Here is a 19693-nt window from a genome sequence, read left to right as displayed (position 1 = left end):
GTATGTACTCGCTTATAATGTCACTAGCAATGAGTAGGAGTGGTAGGCCACAAATCTAAGCATCTAAGTAACCTCTTAGGCCAGGGTGATCTCTCAGCAGTATAACAGTTATCCCAAGGGACATGTAAAGCACAGATTGTAAGTGTTTAATACAGCCTCTCCAAGTCAGAGTAAGGATTAAGGGAAAGTACGTAGGTAAACTAAGGATTACCATGATCTTATCACAGAAAATCATCCAAAGGACTTACACTTTCATTTCATTCCAGAAACTTATAATTTAGCATCAGGGTAAATTTGTTTATAAATTCTTGATAGAGAACTGAGTTCATGACCACTGTTGTCTAGGTGGTTACTCTCTCTGCCTTTCTTTAAATAATGGGGATATAGAATTTAAGCTTCAAAAAGATCTGCCTCTTCTGGAATAATATTCACATGTTATTAACAATCATGAAAATCCTTGTTAGGTCTTTGAGCTTTGCCACAAGCATGGCCATTCTCCTGGTATCTAGACCTCCATATATTGCAAGAGGAGGCTTGGTCATCATATCCAACCGCTTTGCGAAGGATTTCACAAGACTTTAGTCTTTCAATTACCTTGATTGGGGAAACTAAGTAAACTAAATTCCTATAGAAGGGAAATATTACCTACTTTGAGGATAAGGGAGAGAAGGGAGTACATATTATTCTGAAAAAAATGAAGGAAAGAAAGCTCTTATTCTGAATTGAACATAGTGGCTATAACTGAAACACACCTTTGAAAAATCACAATCTTCTGTGTCTGAGTAATATATTTGAAAAGTTGTTTGGAAAACTATTATCATTACTAGGGAGTGTGGAATGCTTAGGTTATTTTCAAAACTCCATCATCAGTTCAGTCTATAAATAACTGTTGACTTCTGTTTGGAAAACAGTATATTTTTTTAAAAAATAGGGTCTCCTCAGTATTAGTTAAGCAGAATTGAACTTTTACTGTATTTTCCTCCTCAGATCATTTTATCCCTATTGAGAAGTATCAGTTCAGTCTTTACCCAGTATTTATGGAAGGAGTGGGAAAACCAAAGATAACTACTAGTTTCACCCAAGGTAAAAGTTTTTCTTTTAGATCATTTTACACTGATATGTGTTTCCAGATTTATTTGAAATTATGTTGCCATTGGATTATTCTTTTTCTGATGAGATCATGGAAGAGTCAAGTCTTATATAAATGTAAAATAGGATGGTTTAAAAGAAAATATCTTTTCTCTAAAAATAAAAATAGATAGTTATACAGTTACATTCACTGCACCTTTTATATTTCTGCTGTGATTTATTGTACTTGAATTACCAATGATTTGATCTTATTTTTCTTTAATTGTCTTCAAATTCAAACAACCCAATAATATACTTTTGGTTTTGGTATTGGGTATTGAACCCAGTGGCACTTAAGCCATATCGTCAGTCCTTTTATTTATTTATTTTGAGACAGGGTCTCACTAAGTTGCTTAGGCCTTGCTAAACATCTGAAGCTAACTTTGAATTTGCCTCAGATTCCCAAACCGCTGGGATTAGAGGTGTGCCCCACCATGCTTGGTTCCCAATAATGTAGTTTTTATAAAGAAACACTTTATCTGATTTTAGAATGAAAATAATTTTAAAAATTATTTCAGTATTTAACAAACATTTATTGATATAATCTAAAGGTAATCTGATAGAGTGGCGTGGCAAAGAAATAATATTGTTCTAAGAACTGGAGGTTAAAGGGTGAACATAAGATTCTGTCATCATGGAGCCTAAACTCCAGTGCACTAATGGCAGTGATGGACAAAGAAAGTATGTAAAATATAATGTCAGATAGAAATAGGTACCTAAAGGAAAATAAAAGTAAGATGAAGGGATGGAGTTAAAAATGTGTTGCTTTAGTTAGTAAGGCCAGAAAAGGGAGGAACACTGCAGGCAAAGGGGTAGCCTTATGTAAAGGCCCTGAAGAATGAGCATAGTAATTCTAGAAACAGCAAGGAGGTCAGTGTGTCTGGAGGGAACAAGATAAAGTTTAGCAAGTATTTTAGATTGGGTTTGTTGGGAGAAGATGCTACGACTCATCATGAAAACTTTTTTAAAAAAATCTAGATATACATTACAGTAGAGTGTATTTTGACATATCATTCATACATGATGTATAACTTCCCATTTTTTGTGGTTACGCATGATGTGGCATTTCACTGGTGGTATATTCACATATGAACATAGGAAAGTTATGTCCAATTCATTCCATTGTCTTTCCTATTTCAATCCCCCCTCCCTTTCATTCCTTTCCCTTTGTCTAATCCATTGAACTTCTATTCTTCTTCCCTCCCCCTTCTTGTGTGTTGGCCTCCACATATCAGAGAGAACATTTGACCTTTGGTTTTTTGGGATTAGCTTATTTCACTTAGCATGATAGTCTCCAAATCCACCCATTTACCAGCAAAAGTCATAAAGTCACTCTTTTTATAGCTGAGTAACATTCCAAAGTGTGTGTGTGTGTGTGTGTGTGTGTGTGTGTGTGTGTGTGTGTGTGTATCACTTTTTCTTTATCCACTCATCTGCTGAAGGTGTCCTTCAACACCTGGTTTGGCTCCATAGCTTAGTTACTGTGAATTGAGCCATTATAAACATTGATGTGGCTGTGTCATCATCACAAGTTTGATACTTTGACTCATATCTAAAGATAATCTGATGGAGTGGCATGGCAAATAAATAATTTTGAAAAAATTTTTGCTAGGTCTTAAGTATAATGCTAAACAAAACATTAATGTGAATATAATATACTTTCGTCTCCCTCTTATTTTTTAAGACAAAGATTTATTTTGAAATCTGAAAAAGTCTACTATAATTTTGATACAGAAAGAAATTAAGATTGCCTTAAGTATCTGAATTGTGTGAATTATATTTCTTTTTCAGATGATATTGAAAAACACAAGAATGATGCAGGTCTATATGTAATTGTGCCGATAATTATTTCCTCGTCTGTCTTACTGCTTGGAACATTGTTAATATCACACCAAAGGTATTGTACTTAATGTTAAGAATCTTTATGGCAAAAGCTCTAAGATTAAAACTCAAATCATGAATGTTGAAGTATTCTAAATGTTTTTGTATGTATTCATTATACAGTTAAGATGGTATAAAGTAAAAAGTTTTGCTTTCAGGAAATGACTTTTCAATTTCATAGAACAACATATACCTTAAGGAAGAATTTAGTTGAGTCTTTTTTTTTAACCCCTCTTATTATATACTCAGGAGTTAATAGACTAAAAATAGAAGCCTGGGCATATTCTTGGATGTGATAAAAATGGCTCTTGGAGCCCTCAAATTTGGTTTGAAGATTTTAGTGGTGATCACAGGACTTTAAAAATGGACTTTATTTGTGACCTGGAGCAGTTTTTCATTTGCAGTGAGCAGTCACTGTGCTCTTTAGAGAACAGCCCTGCCTGGCTTGTCAGACAAATGGCCTTGAGTTCCCTGGATGGTTCTATGGCTGCCATATCGTTCCCTGCTGAGAACTCCTGACCACTGAGGTTATTTCACACATGCCAAATCTCTATAGAGACTTTTATCTTCTAGGAAAAAAGAGGGAGAGATTTCAGAATCTGTTTTTGTTTTTTGGTCAGTTGAGTTGCTGGGGCTCTATCAGATAGGTTTGTTTTTGACACCCATGTGGCAGCCATTTTCAATATTTTATTTTTTGAGGAAAATCTATGCAAAAAAATCTGTGTTTAGCCTGTTGCCTGGCACAAGCTTTCAATAAAATGAGCTATTTTATTATGATGCATCATTAACTTGGCTCTAGGTAGAAATTTGATGGCACTCTTCATGGGACAGAATGTAAAAACGAATTAGACCCTGCTGAAGCATAACTGCCCTGAAGGACCAATTTCTATTTTGTATATTCATTAACTTTTAGCGTTTTCAATATGCATGTTTTTCTGTAATTCTTATGACTTATTTATTTATCCTTTGTAGAATGAAGAAGCTGTTATGGGAAGATGTTCCAAACCCCAAGAATTGTTCCTGGGCACAAGGACTCAATTTTCAGAAGGTCACTTTTTCAATCTTTTTAACCCAAAATATGTAAGATTGCATTTTAGATGCCATATGATTTCTAAAACTTTAAACATGTTTTAAGATATAAGAGTTTTTGTTTATTTAATTCATTTTAATTTGAGTCTGTTTAGACCTTTAAAATATCAGAATGCAGGTATTTGAAATTAGGAAGAAAAGAAATTCAGTACTAGCTTATATATGACTTGACAATATGCATATATTTCTTCTGGCCATAGTAGAAAATAAAATGAATAGTAGAATACTAAGGATCAAATATGATGAATAATAGATATTTGGCCACTTTTTTGGTATAAATTCTCTTTAGGCAAAAGGCTTTGTGTCGTTATATTTAAACTATGATTTAATGTCCATAATTATTTAAGGAAACTTGAAAATTATATCAATAATCTTGTCCTCAAACTCTACAAACTGAAAAATGCATTTATCATAAAAACCCATGTTTATGCAGATATTCCCCTTTAAGCTAAAATACTTTATGTAATAGTTACCTATAAAAAAACCTTGAACTTACTTCTATAATAGAATATTTTAGAAAATTCTAGAGTTTAATGAATGTTTTTATTAATCCTCATAATTTTCCTTGAACAAGGTTGACTTTCCACCTATAACACTGAAAAAATCAAATTTGCTCTTCATGTCAAAATACACAATTTTTAAAATAGTAATTATTTAGAGGTTATTATGTAGTATTAGCGATTACATGTTTATCATTACTCATTTTAGTCTTCAGTGGGGTTTTTTCTTTTTTTGGCTACAGGATACAAATTCTTAATCTAGTATTCAACACTTCTCTCTACATTCTGTTGTCAATCTTCATGTATAGTTGTTTCTTCCCCTGGGCCTTGGTTGTACCTTTACTGTTTCATTCTAGCTATGCAGAGTCTTCCTCTTCGGGGAAGATCTTGCTCTACACCCTTCTTTCTCCAAGCTTTCCTTTCATGAATATAGTTCAGAAGAATTTCTGTCTTATTTAATTTCCTAGACCTTATTGTGGATAATTCTCTGAGTGCAAGGACTGCATTTTATCCATCACACATGTTTGTGAACTTTTCCTGCTCCATGCAAGATGCTAAAGTAGGATTCATTAAATAATTGCTGGTAGTTCCTAACAAGGTTGTGCACTTATTTATGTGCAGATCACTGAGATAATACTCTTGGGTTCATATAGACTGTCCCTTCAGTTCTCAGTATCTTTGTTTCCTCTCCTGTAAAATAAGGTTAAGTTAGCTTTATTGGGTTGTTTTGGAGATTAAAGGAGATGGACCTTTCATGACATTGAAAGGTCTCAATAAATATTAGTCATTATTATTTATGATATTATTTTACATATTTTAGATTAATTATTAGCTCCATTTTGTAGAAGAGGTAGTGTTTTAAAGCCAGGATTAGTGTTCCAACTTGTCTGACTTTGGAGCCTATAGGGGGGGTTCTATAAGCAGTGACTTTCTATATATATATTTATATACTTCTATATTTGACCATGATCCACAGTGAGAAATATATTTCACCTTTCAGCCAAGTACACACATAGATATAGAGATGTAAAAGGAAAACAAAAGATGTACAGGTGGAGCAAATTATATTCCATGCTTGTATGATCAAAATAAACCCCAATGTATAACTATAATGCACTAATAAAAACATTTTTTAAAACATTGAATTTATGATTATATTCCTGTCAGGAATGTATAAAATTATCTCATTGATCCTCATCATTATTGATTATAATTATTTAAAAATTTACTTTAAGTTTAACTTACATTATTTGAATTATTAAAGATTATTTAAAATATTTTATACGTCATTAAAAGTAGTATTTCAGTGTTAAAAATAAACAAAAAATCCACTACTTGCTTAAAATAGAAGGAATATAATGTTATTAAAATTCTATTTCATTTGTTAAAAATGTTCTTTGTAACCCAGTAAGTTGATTTCAGAACATTCAATGGTCTATGATCTTGAAATTAGGAAAAGTAATTTACAGCTTATTAATGAATGAATACACAAGTAATATTGTAAGCATAATTAACAATACAGAAGACTGAGTTATACTCTTTTATCAGAAGAAAGCAATGCCCTATTTTCAGAAGAGCCGGGAGTGTAATTTCACATATAATCCTTCTCTTTATGGAAACTGCACCTTACCTGACTTTAGCCACAGGCCTGCATACTCCTTGGTTGTGCTGTTGCTCACTGTGAACCATGGAGTCTCCCTTTATTACAACAGAGTTGCTGATTTTTGTCAATTACAAAACATTTATTTCTCTTTTTTTCTATTGTTATATTTCAGGTGCATATATACATATATATGTGTGTGTATGTATGTGTGTGTGTGTGTGTGTGTGTGTGTATATATATATATATATATATATATATATATATATATATATATATATATATATATATATATCATTCATTCATTTGTTCAAGAAGCAAATATATATATAAGGTTAGGTTGTTGCTCATCTGTAGAACAGATTTTCAAGCAATTCTCCTATCTAAAAAATAAGACAGTAAGGTTAAAGAAGAGTGACTAGATTGAAAGAATAGGAAGAACTTGTATTTTTTGCTTCTCTAAAATAGATTATTCATTTTTCATTCATTCATGTATTTATTTCATTCATTTAGGATATTATTGAATACCTTTCCTACGCTAGTCACTTTGTTATCTCATAGTGTTGTAATAATAAGAAAAGTACTGCACATTCCTGGCCGGGAAAGTACTGGACATTCCTTGGCAGGGAAAGATGAGCACTAACCAGTTTATTATAGAAATAACATTACAATCATAAACTACAGTGGTGCTAAGAACTTATGGTGTGGCCTGGTGTAGTGTGTGGGGTGGGGAGGAGTAGGTACAGTTAAGAAGGTGCAGTAAGAATCCTTCCAACACCTCCAGGTCCACATGTTCTGTCTGTATTGATAGCCTCCTCTTGAAGACTCTGCTCCAGTTACACAAGCCTCCTTGTTCTTCCAGAATGCATAGACACAATCTTGACCTTTGACCCAAGATCTGGTAGGTAAATAGTTATTCACAGGCTCTGGTAAGACCACCTGCAAAGCCATGTGGTTGGACGGATCAGAGCATGTTTACAAATTGGAAATGGACTGGAGGTGAAAGAGTAAGCTGGAGACTTTTCTTTTTCTTAAATATAAAGGTTTTGTCAAAATAATTACCTATTTAAATAAAGATTAAAACTTCTATATATAAGTCTATATTAATTCATGGATGACCATCTTATTATTTCTTAGAAAGAACTAAAATCCTCTCTCTTCAGCATGTTCATGCGACACCTTACCTGGGAACCACCATGGACATGCTTCTAAGTATTTACCTGGCAAGGGAAAGATCAGGCCCACCTCAGCAAGGTGCAGTGCGAATCCACACCAGATGACTTTCCCTGTGTCTAGAAAACGCTGGCACAAAGAACTGCTGAGTGGGTACAGGGTGGTTGACTTTGTCATGGACTCTGTCCTACCCCACTGTCTGCTTTAACACACCCTGAAGATCAACATGGTGCCTAGCTGGTCATCCGCCAGATCTTACATACAAGAAAAACGAAATATCACCAAAAATTTCCAGATTCTGGTAAATTAAAGAATTTTTTGATACTTACAGAAGATATGAAAATCTTTACTTATAAGTAAGACTGATTGTTTTTTTATCTTTGCAAATATTTGGTTTTCTAATCTTAGAAGATATTTTCTAAACAGTCACAAAAGCTTAGTTTATTACTAGGACTTAACAGGTGAATTAGAAATAATACGTTTTTTTTTAATAAAGTAGGAATATTTAAAGAGTGAAAAATATAACTTCAAAGATTTTATTAATGATAAAAATTCTCATAAAAAGAGAAAAATATTATATCTAGTCTTCTGCTTTAATCTCCTAAATAACTAAAATTTACATATTAAAGAAAAAACAATACAGTGAAACTCACTTTATGTTACCAAAGAAAAAATGACAAGTTTACTCCCTGTCCTGTGCTTTCATATCTGTTATTTTATTTAATTCTTTCATAGGTTAAAGAGCCCAGTATTCTCTGATGACAAAACTGAATCTCAGAGTAGTTCAGTAGCATGTCTTGACCACCCAGCCAGTACATATAAAAACCTGCATTACAACCCAGGTCCATCTGATGCAAACTGATACCCTGGTCATTAGTTCCATAATAATAATGTGTCTATTCCTTAATGTACTAAATACTACTGAATTACATACCTAAAAATAATGGAAATGGTAAATTTCATGTCTATATGTTTTAACATAGTAAATAAATAGGCAAGAAATCTGACTTGGTATATATCCAAAGGAGGTATGGAAATAACCATTTGTGCTTACAAAGTGAAATATACTTGACATCATTAGACATTCGGGAAATGCAAGTCAAAAACCAAACGTCCCACTTCACATCTGGCAGGATGGCTATAAAAGAAGGATAAATATTGGTGAGAATGTGGAGAAATGGAGCCTTCATCTACTCTGATGGATTGTAAAATAGTACCACCCTTTTAGAATATAGTCTGACATATCTTCAAAAGATTAAATATGAGACTCAGCAATTCCACTCCAATGTATACACCAACATAAAATGAAGTAATTTATTCACATGGAAATTTGACATGAATTTTCATGTCAGGATTATTCATGATAATCGAAACATGAAGAAAAATGACCTTCAAATAATGAATGGGTAAATAAAATGAAGTTTATCCAATTCTAAAACAAAAGTAATAAAAAAGCAAATAAAACCCCTATAAAGTACCATAAAACAAAGACCACAGTATCCCATCATTTTTAAAAATAATTAAAATACAGTCATTTTTTAAGGAAGTAATAATTTTTATATAAAATATTTTCTTTAATTTGTTCTCCAAATTCAGATTTTTAGAAACATTTTTGTTTTACAATACTGGGAATTGAACTCAGGGCTTTTTGCCATTGATCAACATCTCTACCTCTTTTTATTTTCAGACAATGTCTCTATAAGTTGACAGGGCTGTCCACCTGGTTATATATGTCCCTTCATTATCTAAAGTCTGTATCTGGATATTTCTCATAATATTAAAAAATTTTGAAAGAAATACATGTGCAGGTTTAATAATGAAATTGTCTAGAAAAATTTTTATTGAAAATACAATCTACTCCTCCACTCCGCCCTGCCATTAGTCTTGCTCTCTAAATGCTACTACTTTAACTATCTTGCTTTTAATTTTTCTAATTTTCTAATTTTACAGTCTTCCAATCTTCCTGTTCCAGCCTCACGAGTAACTGGGATTACTGGCCTGTACCACTGCGCCCAGCCAGGAGCATTGATTTTTATGAAATGGCTCTGTATCTGTAAATCCTAGACATCCAGCCTGATCTCTAAAATGTTCTCTAATATTAGTCTGTTCCACTTTTTAAGCTATCATTCTCCTTCCTTTGATTTATGACTTATGCAAATCAAAGATGCAAAAAGTCTTTTTAAAGCCAGTATTTTGATATCTCTCTAAAAGAAAAACATTTATTTTTTTATTTTTATTTTTTTAAGAAAGAGGAGAGGGAGAGAGAGAGAGAGACAGAGAGAGAGAATTTTTTTTTAATATTTATTTTTCAGTTCTCGGCAGACACAACATCTTTGTTTGTATGTGGTGCTGAGGATAGAACCTGGGCCGCACGCATGCCAGGCAAGCGCGCTACCGCCTGAGCCACATCCCCAGCCCCAAGAAAACATTTATTTAAAGCACTATATGCCAGACTTTACTAATAACAGTAGGGTAACAACCAAAGGTAATTAATATAATATTTTATATTAATCATATATAATTCCTTCTAATATAATTTCCTCAAAATCTTTCTTTTGCATGCTATACTTCCTTTTCCCCTTCAGTTTTTCCCCCCCAGAAAATGTAAATATATTAAAAGCAGAATAATGTAGGGTCTGGGGATGTAGCGAAGTGGTAGAACCCTTGCCTAGCATGTGTGAGGCCCTGGGTTTGATCCTTAGCACTGCAAAAACAAACAAACAACATGGTGGGGGGATTATATTAAAATGTCTTTTAGCCTATTATATACTTATAAAATTTTAGAAATTTTCCATATTTGCCTTATTTTAAGTAAGAATCACAGATAAAGTTTGTTCCACTTGTTCCCTTCCTTTTTCTAATCCCTCCTTTCCTTCCTCTGTAGAGCTACCACTTCTGTTCATCTAGTTGTACTTAAATATTTCCTACACCCACATGTGTGCACGTGTGGCCAATGCACAGTGATCCCTTGGGGAATTGCTAATGTTAACATACCATCCACATGATTCATTCCAAACTACTTGTTCTCTCAGCTTTGGTTTTGAGCTCTCTCCATGTAGAGTTAGCCTAGTTTATATACCTGGACTGCTCCACACTGGTCTATCACACGAACATGCCACACAGTTCCTTTGTCCAATCCACTTCTAGTGGATATTTGTTTGAACTCTTTTTCTATTTATTACAAAAATGCTCAGGAAGTCTGGTTATATATGTCCCTTCATTATCTAAGGTATATGTCTGGATACTTCTCATAATTAAAAAAGTTTTTTTTGAAAGAAATACATGTGCATGGTTTAATAATGAAATTGTCTAGAAAAATTTTTAATGAAAATATAATCTACTCCTCCACTCCGCCCTGAAATTAGTCTTGCTCTCTAAATGCCACTACTTTAACTGTCTTGCTTTTAATTTTTCTAACAGGTCATCTTCACATTTCTAAAAAACCATATGCTTCTGTCACAGTGGATTGTGCACGAACTGCTGGTTTCTGGCTGAAAGGAGGACTTTACCCACCATGTACTTTTCTCTCCCCTTCTTTCCTCATGCTCCTACCACATATTTTTCTACTACTTTTTTTCAATTCCTCTGCAACATCAGAAAAATCTACTTAAGCTTTCATTTTTTTGTTCTATCAAATAAACTTCCTCGGAGTTCCTCACCTGTTTTTATTAAATGCATTACCCATTTTGCATTTCCCTCCATTTCCCCCTCACTTCCTAATCTCTGGAAATTATAACTACACTTAGGTCAGGGTTGATAACGTGTTCTGTGTTATAATCTGTCCATGGGTTCATTTTTTAAAAAGAAAAAAAAACCGATAAATTGAATTTATACTGTTTTGATTATGTCAGTATTGTTCCTTGCACAACCATAATGTGATTACATTTCTTGGTGGTTTCAATGTCGTAGGAGTATTAGAAAATATATTAGAAACATTCCATTTGATCAAAATTATGCCAAATATTGTTGCTTTCATCTTTTTCATTTTTAGTTTTTCTTCTTTCCCCAGAGTTCCTAATTGTCACTCTGCCTGTCTGATCTGTCATCTCAAGTTCTGTGTACATCTGTTGTATGAGCTATTTCATCCAGTCCCTGTCTTCACTGGAGACCTGTCTGCAGCACACTCTGCCAAGGAGACCCTCCATCCTTCTACTTCAATCAGGATTAGGCCTTTTGTAAAATTGCTACAAGTTATTATTCGGAACCTTCCCTTAACTGGTTTCTGCTCATTACTATTTCCTAGACTTCTTTCCCTGCTTTCACTTGATTAACTACATCCTCGACAGATGCCTCAAATATGGGTGAAATGTCTCGATCTCTGTGTGTCGGAGTTTCTTTTATTCCACCTTCCTTTACTCATAATTTTGGTGGAGTGTCAGTTTCTAGGTTGAAAAGTTTCCAGAAGAACTTTGAAACCATACCTGTCTTTTATGGTCTAGTGTCCCTGGTTGCTTCTGAGAAGTCAGATGTGAAATTTTGCTTCTCATTGGTTACTTGCAGTTTTCTCTTTTTAAAAATATACGTTCTATTTTTGATGTTCTGAAATTTCAGCATTGAGCCTAAGGTAGTAATTTTTTCATTTTTGGGTTACCATTTGAAGCAATTTGAATTTCTTAGAGTTATCCCCGGTTAACTCTAAGAAGTTCCATTATTTCTTTGATTATTTCCTCTCATTTGGTTCTTTCTAGTATCTGTATTTGTTGGAAGTTGAGCACTCTGAATGGATCTTCTATGTATTATCATTATTTTAATCTCTAATAGTTTCTGAGTTTCTTTTTTTCTTTTTCATTGTTAATCTTGCCACCCTCTATTATTCCAATGCTGCTGTTGGATTTTTATTTGCCATTATTATTTGCACATTTCCAAGTATGATTTTTCAGAATATTGTTGTCCAGTTTTATGCATTCAGTGTTTTCTGAAATAGTACTAGAAATTCCAGTTAGAGGATTTTTTTTTTGCTTATATAAAATTCTATTTCTTGATTCTTCCATTTCTGTTAGGTCATGTTTTTCACTTATTTATATTGACTTTTCTTGTCTCAGACTACCCCCAAGTATCTGGTAGTACTTGGCTTTCCTTTTCATATTTGCATGAAGCAGCAGACAGGCGGAATGGTAGCCATGCATATAGCAGGGATTGCCATGCCAGTTGTGTAGCCAAAGCTCTGGCCAGAATGAGAAAAGATGTGCTCCGACATAGTGGTATCTCACAATTGCTGTCTCTTCTCACAGTTCCTCAGCTGCTTTTAAGAACAAACCCTTAATCTGGGTATGGAAGGTTGTTCTTGCACAAAGGTGCTTCCAAGTTCAGCAGAGAGTAGAAGAACCCCATTCCACATGCAGAGCTCCCATCAGGCCTGTTTTTAGCCTGTGGTCTCCTTTCTTCTGTGTGTTTATTGGCCACTTCTTCAGTCACCAGCTGCAGTGTATTCAGCCAGGCAGGCTGACTTTCTCTTCAGCTGTAGTCCACCTGGATATATCCTGGTCTTCCTTAATTTTTTGCTCATTTTTTGTGGCCCATGCTCTTCTAATTATTTTCCATTTTTAGAAATGAATAAAATTACTCATTCCCTGTTGCCTCTTAAATCAGAATTTTTCTCTATGCCATTTTTCTTTATACTTTAAAAATTAGTCATAAATAAAGATTGAATTCTTGGCATAGGAAAATGCAGTAACTCAATAACCTTGCTTTTCTTATAATTCAGGCTTTACAGTATGTAAGACTATAACCTTTATTGGTTTGATTTGTACCCTTTTTTTAGATGCAAATTAGCTGAACTTCCCTTGTTGAATATACCTTAAAACTCTTAATTTACCTTGAATTCATTTCATTCCTTCCCATTTTTAATTTATTTTACAGTATTTTTCTCATCTTCCATTTCATTATTTTTGTTTGGGGCTTGCTTTTTTCTTTCTTTTTATCTGACATGCTTCTTTATCTACATTTATGTCAGTCTTTTCAAAAATTTTAAGTAAATTTTACAGCTTGCTTCAAAAAGCTGTAATTTTAACCAAATAATCTTTCAGGCCTCAACGCTTTATCTAAGCAAATGAAGAGAGTCTTGGGCCAGATTATTTCTTAGATCTTTTTTCTGCCTTGAGAAAAATAAATTCATCATACTGGTTCTGTGGTTCTATTTTTCACCATTTTGGCCATCTTTCTCTTTGTTTCTTAAAATTTTTTCTTCTCACTGCCTTACTTTCTCTTTTTGTTGCAAACTCTCCAATATAACTGTTGGTTTTATCCCAACAGTAATATTTTTCCAGTCTTTGTGTTTTCCTTTTACTTATTCTTTTATTCCTGTGGCAATTAAAACTATCTTTAGATTGCAATATTAAAGTACCATTAAAAAATGAGAGAAGCCACCTTGGTTTAAAAAAAAAAAAGGTTCACTTTCCTAAAAAAAAAGGATGTGTTGCTATAGCAGAAGAACTTATAGACCAAAACAACAGAAGTGTTTTTAAATATTTTATCATTTGTTTTCTGAGTCATTTTTTTTATTTTGCTTTCTTATTTTTTTTTATTTTATCTAAACAGAGAACGGACATTCTTTGAAGTCTAATCATGATCACTACAGATGAACCCAATGTACCAACTTCCCAACAGTCCATAGAGTATTAGAAGATTTTTACATTTTGAAGAAGGAGAGCAAATCTTTTTTTTAAAAAAACATTAAACTATTGATAACTAATATATGGTGGATTATGTTTCATTTAGAATTTAAAATAGATGTGTAACTCTGGGTCTCATAGGTTTGAATTCAGTTCAGTTTGAATGTATGATTAATTTTCAGGCCATCTGGTTTAAAAAAAATAATATTCATGATTTCTGGCTTTTGATTTATCAATTTCCTGGTCATAAGATTCTAAATGACTGTTGCTGTCATAACATACTTACTAGATATTATCAAATACCTAATAGGTAATCCTGTAATGAGGTGAACTGCAACTTCTGGCACACATCTTTGCAAACACAATGACTCCATCTCACTCAGAATGTAGTGAAAGTATTTAGTTTATATTTTTATGTCAAAAATTTTCTCTGAGATTCCTTAATAGACACTTGAGACTATAAATTGACCCATTTGGGTTTCTTTTTGAGTGCCTTGTAGCTTGGATGTGTCTAACTTTGGTCAATCTGGGAATTTCAGTTGTCAATAGTTTTGAAAATGACTTCAGTGCTAACTTTCATTTCAATTCAAAGAAAGCCAGAATTTGTAGTTCATGCTAGTCACAGAACGGTGGAAATTAACAGTTCACATCAGGATAACCCTACATGCTCAGGTCACATTCCCCAGATCAGAAAAGAACAACTTCCAGTCCAGCCGCCTTGTGCAATTCTTGCCTAAATTTAATTTATTTCCACTGAACCACCCAAGACTTCTGGCAGTCAGGGAAGTGTGCAGTGATGCAAGGAAGGGAGTCTCTTTGGAACTTTTACAGATAGTTCATGGTGAGGACATAATTTTTCTTCCGAAAAAATAAGAGCACTTGCAACTTCTGTGAAATTAGCATGCTAAGTGTGCTTATAAACTAAACCAAAGTGTCTAGTGATGAATCCAAATAATATTCAGATTTAGGATATCTATGGGTAACTTAGATTTTATTCATAGTTTTATATGGATGTCTTTAAAAAACTAAAAAACAGGAAGAATGTGTCTCTTTTCTTCCCTCCATTGACTATTAACAGATGTCATTGGAATGTGAAATCTAAGTGTGAAATTATGAAAGGATATCCTTTAATCCTTACCAGCTGAATACATATTTAACATATGCCTGGATTGTTCTAGAATCTCAAAAAAATTAGATACATATGGTGAAATAGTTTTTTATTTTTATTTTTATTTTTTGGTACCAGGAATTTAACCCAAGGGTGTTTTACACTGAACCATATCCCTAGGCCCATTTTTTATTTTTTGTTTTGAGACAGGATCTTGCTAAGTTGCTTAGGGCCTCGTTAAGTTGCTGAGTCTGACTTTGAAGTTGAGATCCTCCTGCTTCAGCCTCTCAAGCCACTGGGATTTCAGGCATGTGCCACTGTGTCTGGTGCAAAATAGTTTTTTAAACAAACATACTTTTAATGAAGTTTTGATGACATTTGTGGCCCATTGATAAAATAATATTTCAATAGTATATGAGTATGTAATTTCTTGGTATTAGTGTCTTCCACCTAAATTCATTTTAAGACACATGCAATTTTTGGTTTCAATAATTAGTTGCCCATTATGAAGTTTTAGGGAACATAAAATATATCAGATAGGTTGTTTGAAGAACACATGTGAATTTTCATCCTATTTGTACATTTTTTTGGTTTTCTTATTCATTGCATCTAATTATTTGGTGATGTTAATTTCTAAATTTGTTTAAATTTTAAGACAATTCAATGGTTATGTGTAGTAGAAGCCTTAAAAAATGACCAAGCAAATATTGGAAGATAATCAGAAACCTATAGATTTATGTTAGAAGAAAAATAGGCATAGGAATAGTTTTCTCTTCCTATATTAAGTTGGTAGCATAATAGAGTTGTATTGACACAGTATTTGTCCTTATATAGTATTTTAATACATGTGTAAGTCTATTCCATTATTATTATATTTAGTGTTTGGTATATTTATTCCTTTATGGTTTTAATAAGATTTGGAAACTGTACTAAATAAATTGCATTTTTGTATGGAATATACTTGCCATTCAGAACAGCTGAGGATACCATTGTCTCAGGCAACCAAAAACTGAATTCATTCTATTAGTTTAAAAATTGTGAAAAAAGTTAAATTACGTGTATGATATATAAATTGAACACATGTTCTGTAGCATTAAATTTAGTTGTGTTAGTTTTTTGATATGATGCATCCACAGTATTTTTTATTTTGCATTTATTTTTCATTGTGTTTATATTGTATGAATTGAGCTTTGTGCATACAGATTCTTGATTTGTGGCTGCTTGGCAAGATTTTTGTTGTGATGTAACCATCATTCTTATAAAAAATATGATGTACATTTGTCTTGTGTATTTGTCTTCATTCCATATGTCTGTGTATATTTTATATGAAATTATGTATAAAGAATAGAAATTCACAAGTCTGTTACCATCTCTCACCATCATTGTTTTTAACAAATAGGCATTATTAGTTCTTATTTTTATATAACCTCAAGCAGCATCTCAATATAAGGCGGATATGTTCTTAAATAGTTCTTCATGATTCTTTTACCTCTGTACCATATCTTATGTCATAAAATAGTTCTTTTAAGTATCTTTTAAAAATTTTTTTTAGTTGTAATTGGACAAATACCTTTATTTTGTTTGTTTATTTTTATGTGGTATTGAGGATCAAACCCAGGTCACCGCACATGCTATGCAAGTGCTCCACCACTGAGCCACAACCTCAGCCCCTCTTTTAAGTATCTTTAGACAAGTTGTTTTGTTCATTTTATTTTATTTCAACCTTTTTTTTTCCTTTGGGGGACTTAAATTTCAGTTTGTTGAAATATAATTTACTGTAAAACATAAGAAATTCTTCAGCAGATAGTATTTTATAATTATAGTCATCTTTCTAAATTGAAAGCTAAGCACTTGCAGACACTATTTTATTTAATTCTAGGCATATCACAACAAAGCAAATGTTAAACTCATTTTACAGATGAAGATACTGAAAGGCAAAGAGGATGGTGTAGTTCACAGAATCAAAAGAACTCTAGCCTAAGTTTGTCCTGTTCTGCTTTTAAACACTTAAAGCTGACTCTCCTTTATGATTTTTGATGTATATTTAGTTTCAAAGTAGTTCATTTGGGGGTTGACTTATGTCCATCATTATTAACCTTATACACTTGGATTTCTGCAAGCATGGCATAATGAAAAAAATTTTAATATAATTGAGCATTAAAATGTGTCTTTTCTTTTAGCCTGAAACCTTTGAGCATCTTTTTACCAAGCATGCAGAATCAGTGACATTTGGTCCTCTTCTTTTGGAGCCTGAAACCATTTCAGAAGACATCAGTGTTGATACACCATGGAAAAATAAAGATGAGATGGTGCCAGCAACTATGGTCTCACTGCTTTTGACAGCTGAAGATCTTGAGCAGGATTCTGCCTGTATTAGTGACCAGGGCAACAGCCCTCACATCTCTGAGGCTGGGAGCATCCCGGCTGTCTGTGAGGACGAAAGCCAGAGACAACCCTCAGTTAAATACGCCACACTGGTCAGTAATTCCAAGTCAAGCGAAACGGATGAAGAGCAGGGGCTCATACATAGTTCAGTCAGCAAGTGCTTCTCTAGCAAACATTCTCCATCAAAACATTCTTTCTCTAATAGCTCCTGGGAGATAGAGACCCAGGCATTTTTCATACTATCAGAGCGGCATCCCAATATGATTTCACCACACCTTTCGTTCTCAGAAGGACTGGATGAACTTTTGGAACTGGAGGGAAAGTTCCCTGAAGAAAATAATAGTGAAAAGTCTGTCTATTATTTAGGGGTCACCTCAATCAAAAAAAGAGAAAGTGATGAGTCAGGAGTATTATGCCCATTTCCAGCACACTGTTTAGTCACCGACATCAGAATCCTCCAGGACACTTGTTCCCACTTTGTAGAGAACAACTTCAACTTAGGAACTTCTGGCAAGAAGACTTTTGTATCTTACATGCCCCAGTTTCAAACTTGTTCCACTCAGACACATAAGATTATGGAAAACAAGATGTGTGACCTAACTGTGTGATTCCATTTAAGAAACCTTCAGAATTGTATTATAGTGGATCACGTGGCCTATAATATATTGCTTTACTGTTGTAAATGGGGGAACACCAGAGAAAATCATTAGAGTCAAATATGAAAATGATTCCAAAATTAATGATATCTGTTTGTCCTCTCTAATATAGACCCCAAAAAGGTGAGAAAACCCTCATGAGCCTAGCCATGCAGATAGACACTACAAATAATTCTATTCACAGGCCACCGTGGGAAGGTCTCTTGTTGTTAGCTATGAACAAGCCCAGCAGGTACCATCTTTTGTGAATATTAGACCTGTGTAGAAAGAAAAAAAAGTGTTCTGTATCACACCACCATCTGAAGGAAGGCTTTTCACCAATATTTGTAAGATACAGATATTGTTTCAAGGGTGTGTTTGCTTTACTTTCAGTTGCTTTTGTTTTGCACTAATTCCCTTACACACACACACACACACACACACACACATTTATACTCAATAGTTATGGATTTTGAAAGTATGTGATGTGTTTGTATTTTGTGCTACCAAAGTGTATGATTTAAAGTAGGCATATCATTAAATGTTGAACATAAGTAGAGACTTTAGCTCTGGTCTGAGGGGTTATACTTGTGAAGACTAACAAATTAGCCAAATGTCATGCACTAAATTTAAGTTACACAGCTTAGAATGAAATCATCTGTTAGAATGGCAGGACCCATAGCCAGTGTTTTGATAATAGCACAAGTAGTTTTTAAAACAATGTCTGTTAAAACTCCTCTCTTTGAAATATAACTAACTACATGGCCAGTGTCATTCTGCACCACTCTGGAGTCAATGTGTTTCCCCAGCCCCACTCACATGGACACCATTTTTTTCCCTCCCTCAGATTCTCTCTATACACTAGTCACAGTACAAATACTTTACATACTTCAACTCAATTATTGCAATAATTGTATGAGATGTGTTGCTATACTTCTTTTAAAGATTAAGAGATTAAATAATTTGCGCAAGGTCACAGCATTAATGGGTGATGGAACCAGAATTCAGATTTAAATCATCGATAACTTATCAATGCTAGTAATTGTGTTTTTAAAGAACAACTGAATTGCAATCAAATAGAATCTATTAAGAAGAAATTTCTGGTTGAAAAATTATGTGAGGTTTGCACAGATCTCACCCTTGACTTTAAGATTAATGCAGAAGTTTATTATTTGAGCTTTTGATATGGCAAGAGAATTCGAAGCCCAGCATAGTGGACAACAATCTAGGTTAAGAAACTTGCACATTTCGTTGTTTCATGGCAAGAAATAAGAAGTTCAAGATTATCGATTTCATCAAAATAAATATTGTTTAAAATATATCTGTGAGTTGCTAAACATCATCAGAGTTTTCTACTTAAACTTAGGATTCTGTTGATTTTACTATTACCCTAAGTAAATCCTTACATTCCTTCTCTATTTATGATACAAGCAATGTTTCATAAATAATAATAAACATCATAAACAATGACAAAGATCCCAGACTCCTTTTAAAAGATATTGTTTTCACACTTCATAGTAATTTGCCACTCAGAAATCAATAAGTTAGTTTCATGTTATAAATATTATTAAGATGTCTCAGGA

At 33.4% G+C, this 19693-nt stretch overlaps 1 protein-coding gene across 4 annotated transcripts in view; it reads left to right on the top strand.

The window, feature by feature from the left end:
* Window positions 1–18083, top strand: part of LEPR (leptin receptor) — a gene marked incomplete at its 3' end in the record, with an annotated part of 187561 nt that extends 169478 nt beyond the window's left edge. For 3 of the 4 annotated variants that reach the window (XM_081305679.1, XM_081305678.1, XM_081305677.1), the window contains 4 exons: window positions 988–1083; window positions 2920–3025; window positions 3982–4057; window positions 17271–18083. In XM_081305679.1, the coding sequence (XP_081161805.1) occupies window positions 988–1083; window positions 2920–3025; window positions 3982–4057; window positions 17271–18083 (1091 nt within the window). Of the gene's footprint in view, window positions 1–987; window positions 1084–2919; window positions 3026–3981; window positions 4058–13908; window positions 16362–17270 lie in introns of those variants that run through there. The other variant, XM_081305680.1, reaches the window with a different exon arrangement.
* Window positions 18084–19693: the final 1610 nt, after the last annotated feature.

This window comes from Spermophilus citellus (genome assembly GCF_964194105.1).
Source record: "Spermophilus citellus genome assembly, chromosome: 9".
NCBI classification, from domain to species: domain Eukaryota; kingdom Metazoa; phylum Chordata; class Mammalia; order Rodentia; family Sciuridae; genus Spermophilus; species Spermophilus citellus.
Note: the sequence above shows the minus strand (reverse complement) of the source record. Positions and strands in the feature narration are given on the sequence as shown.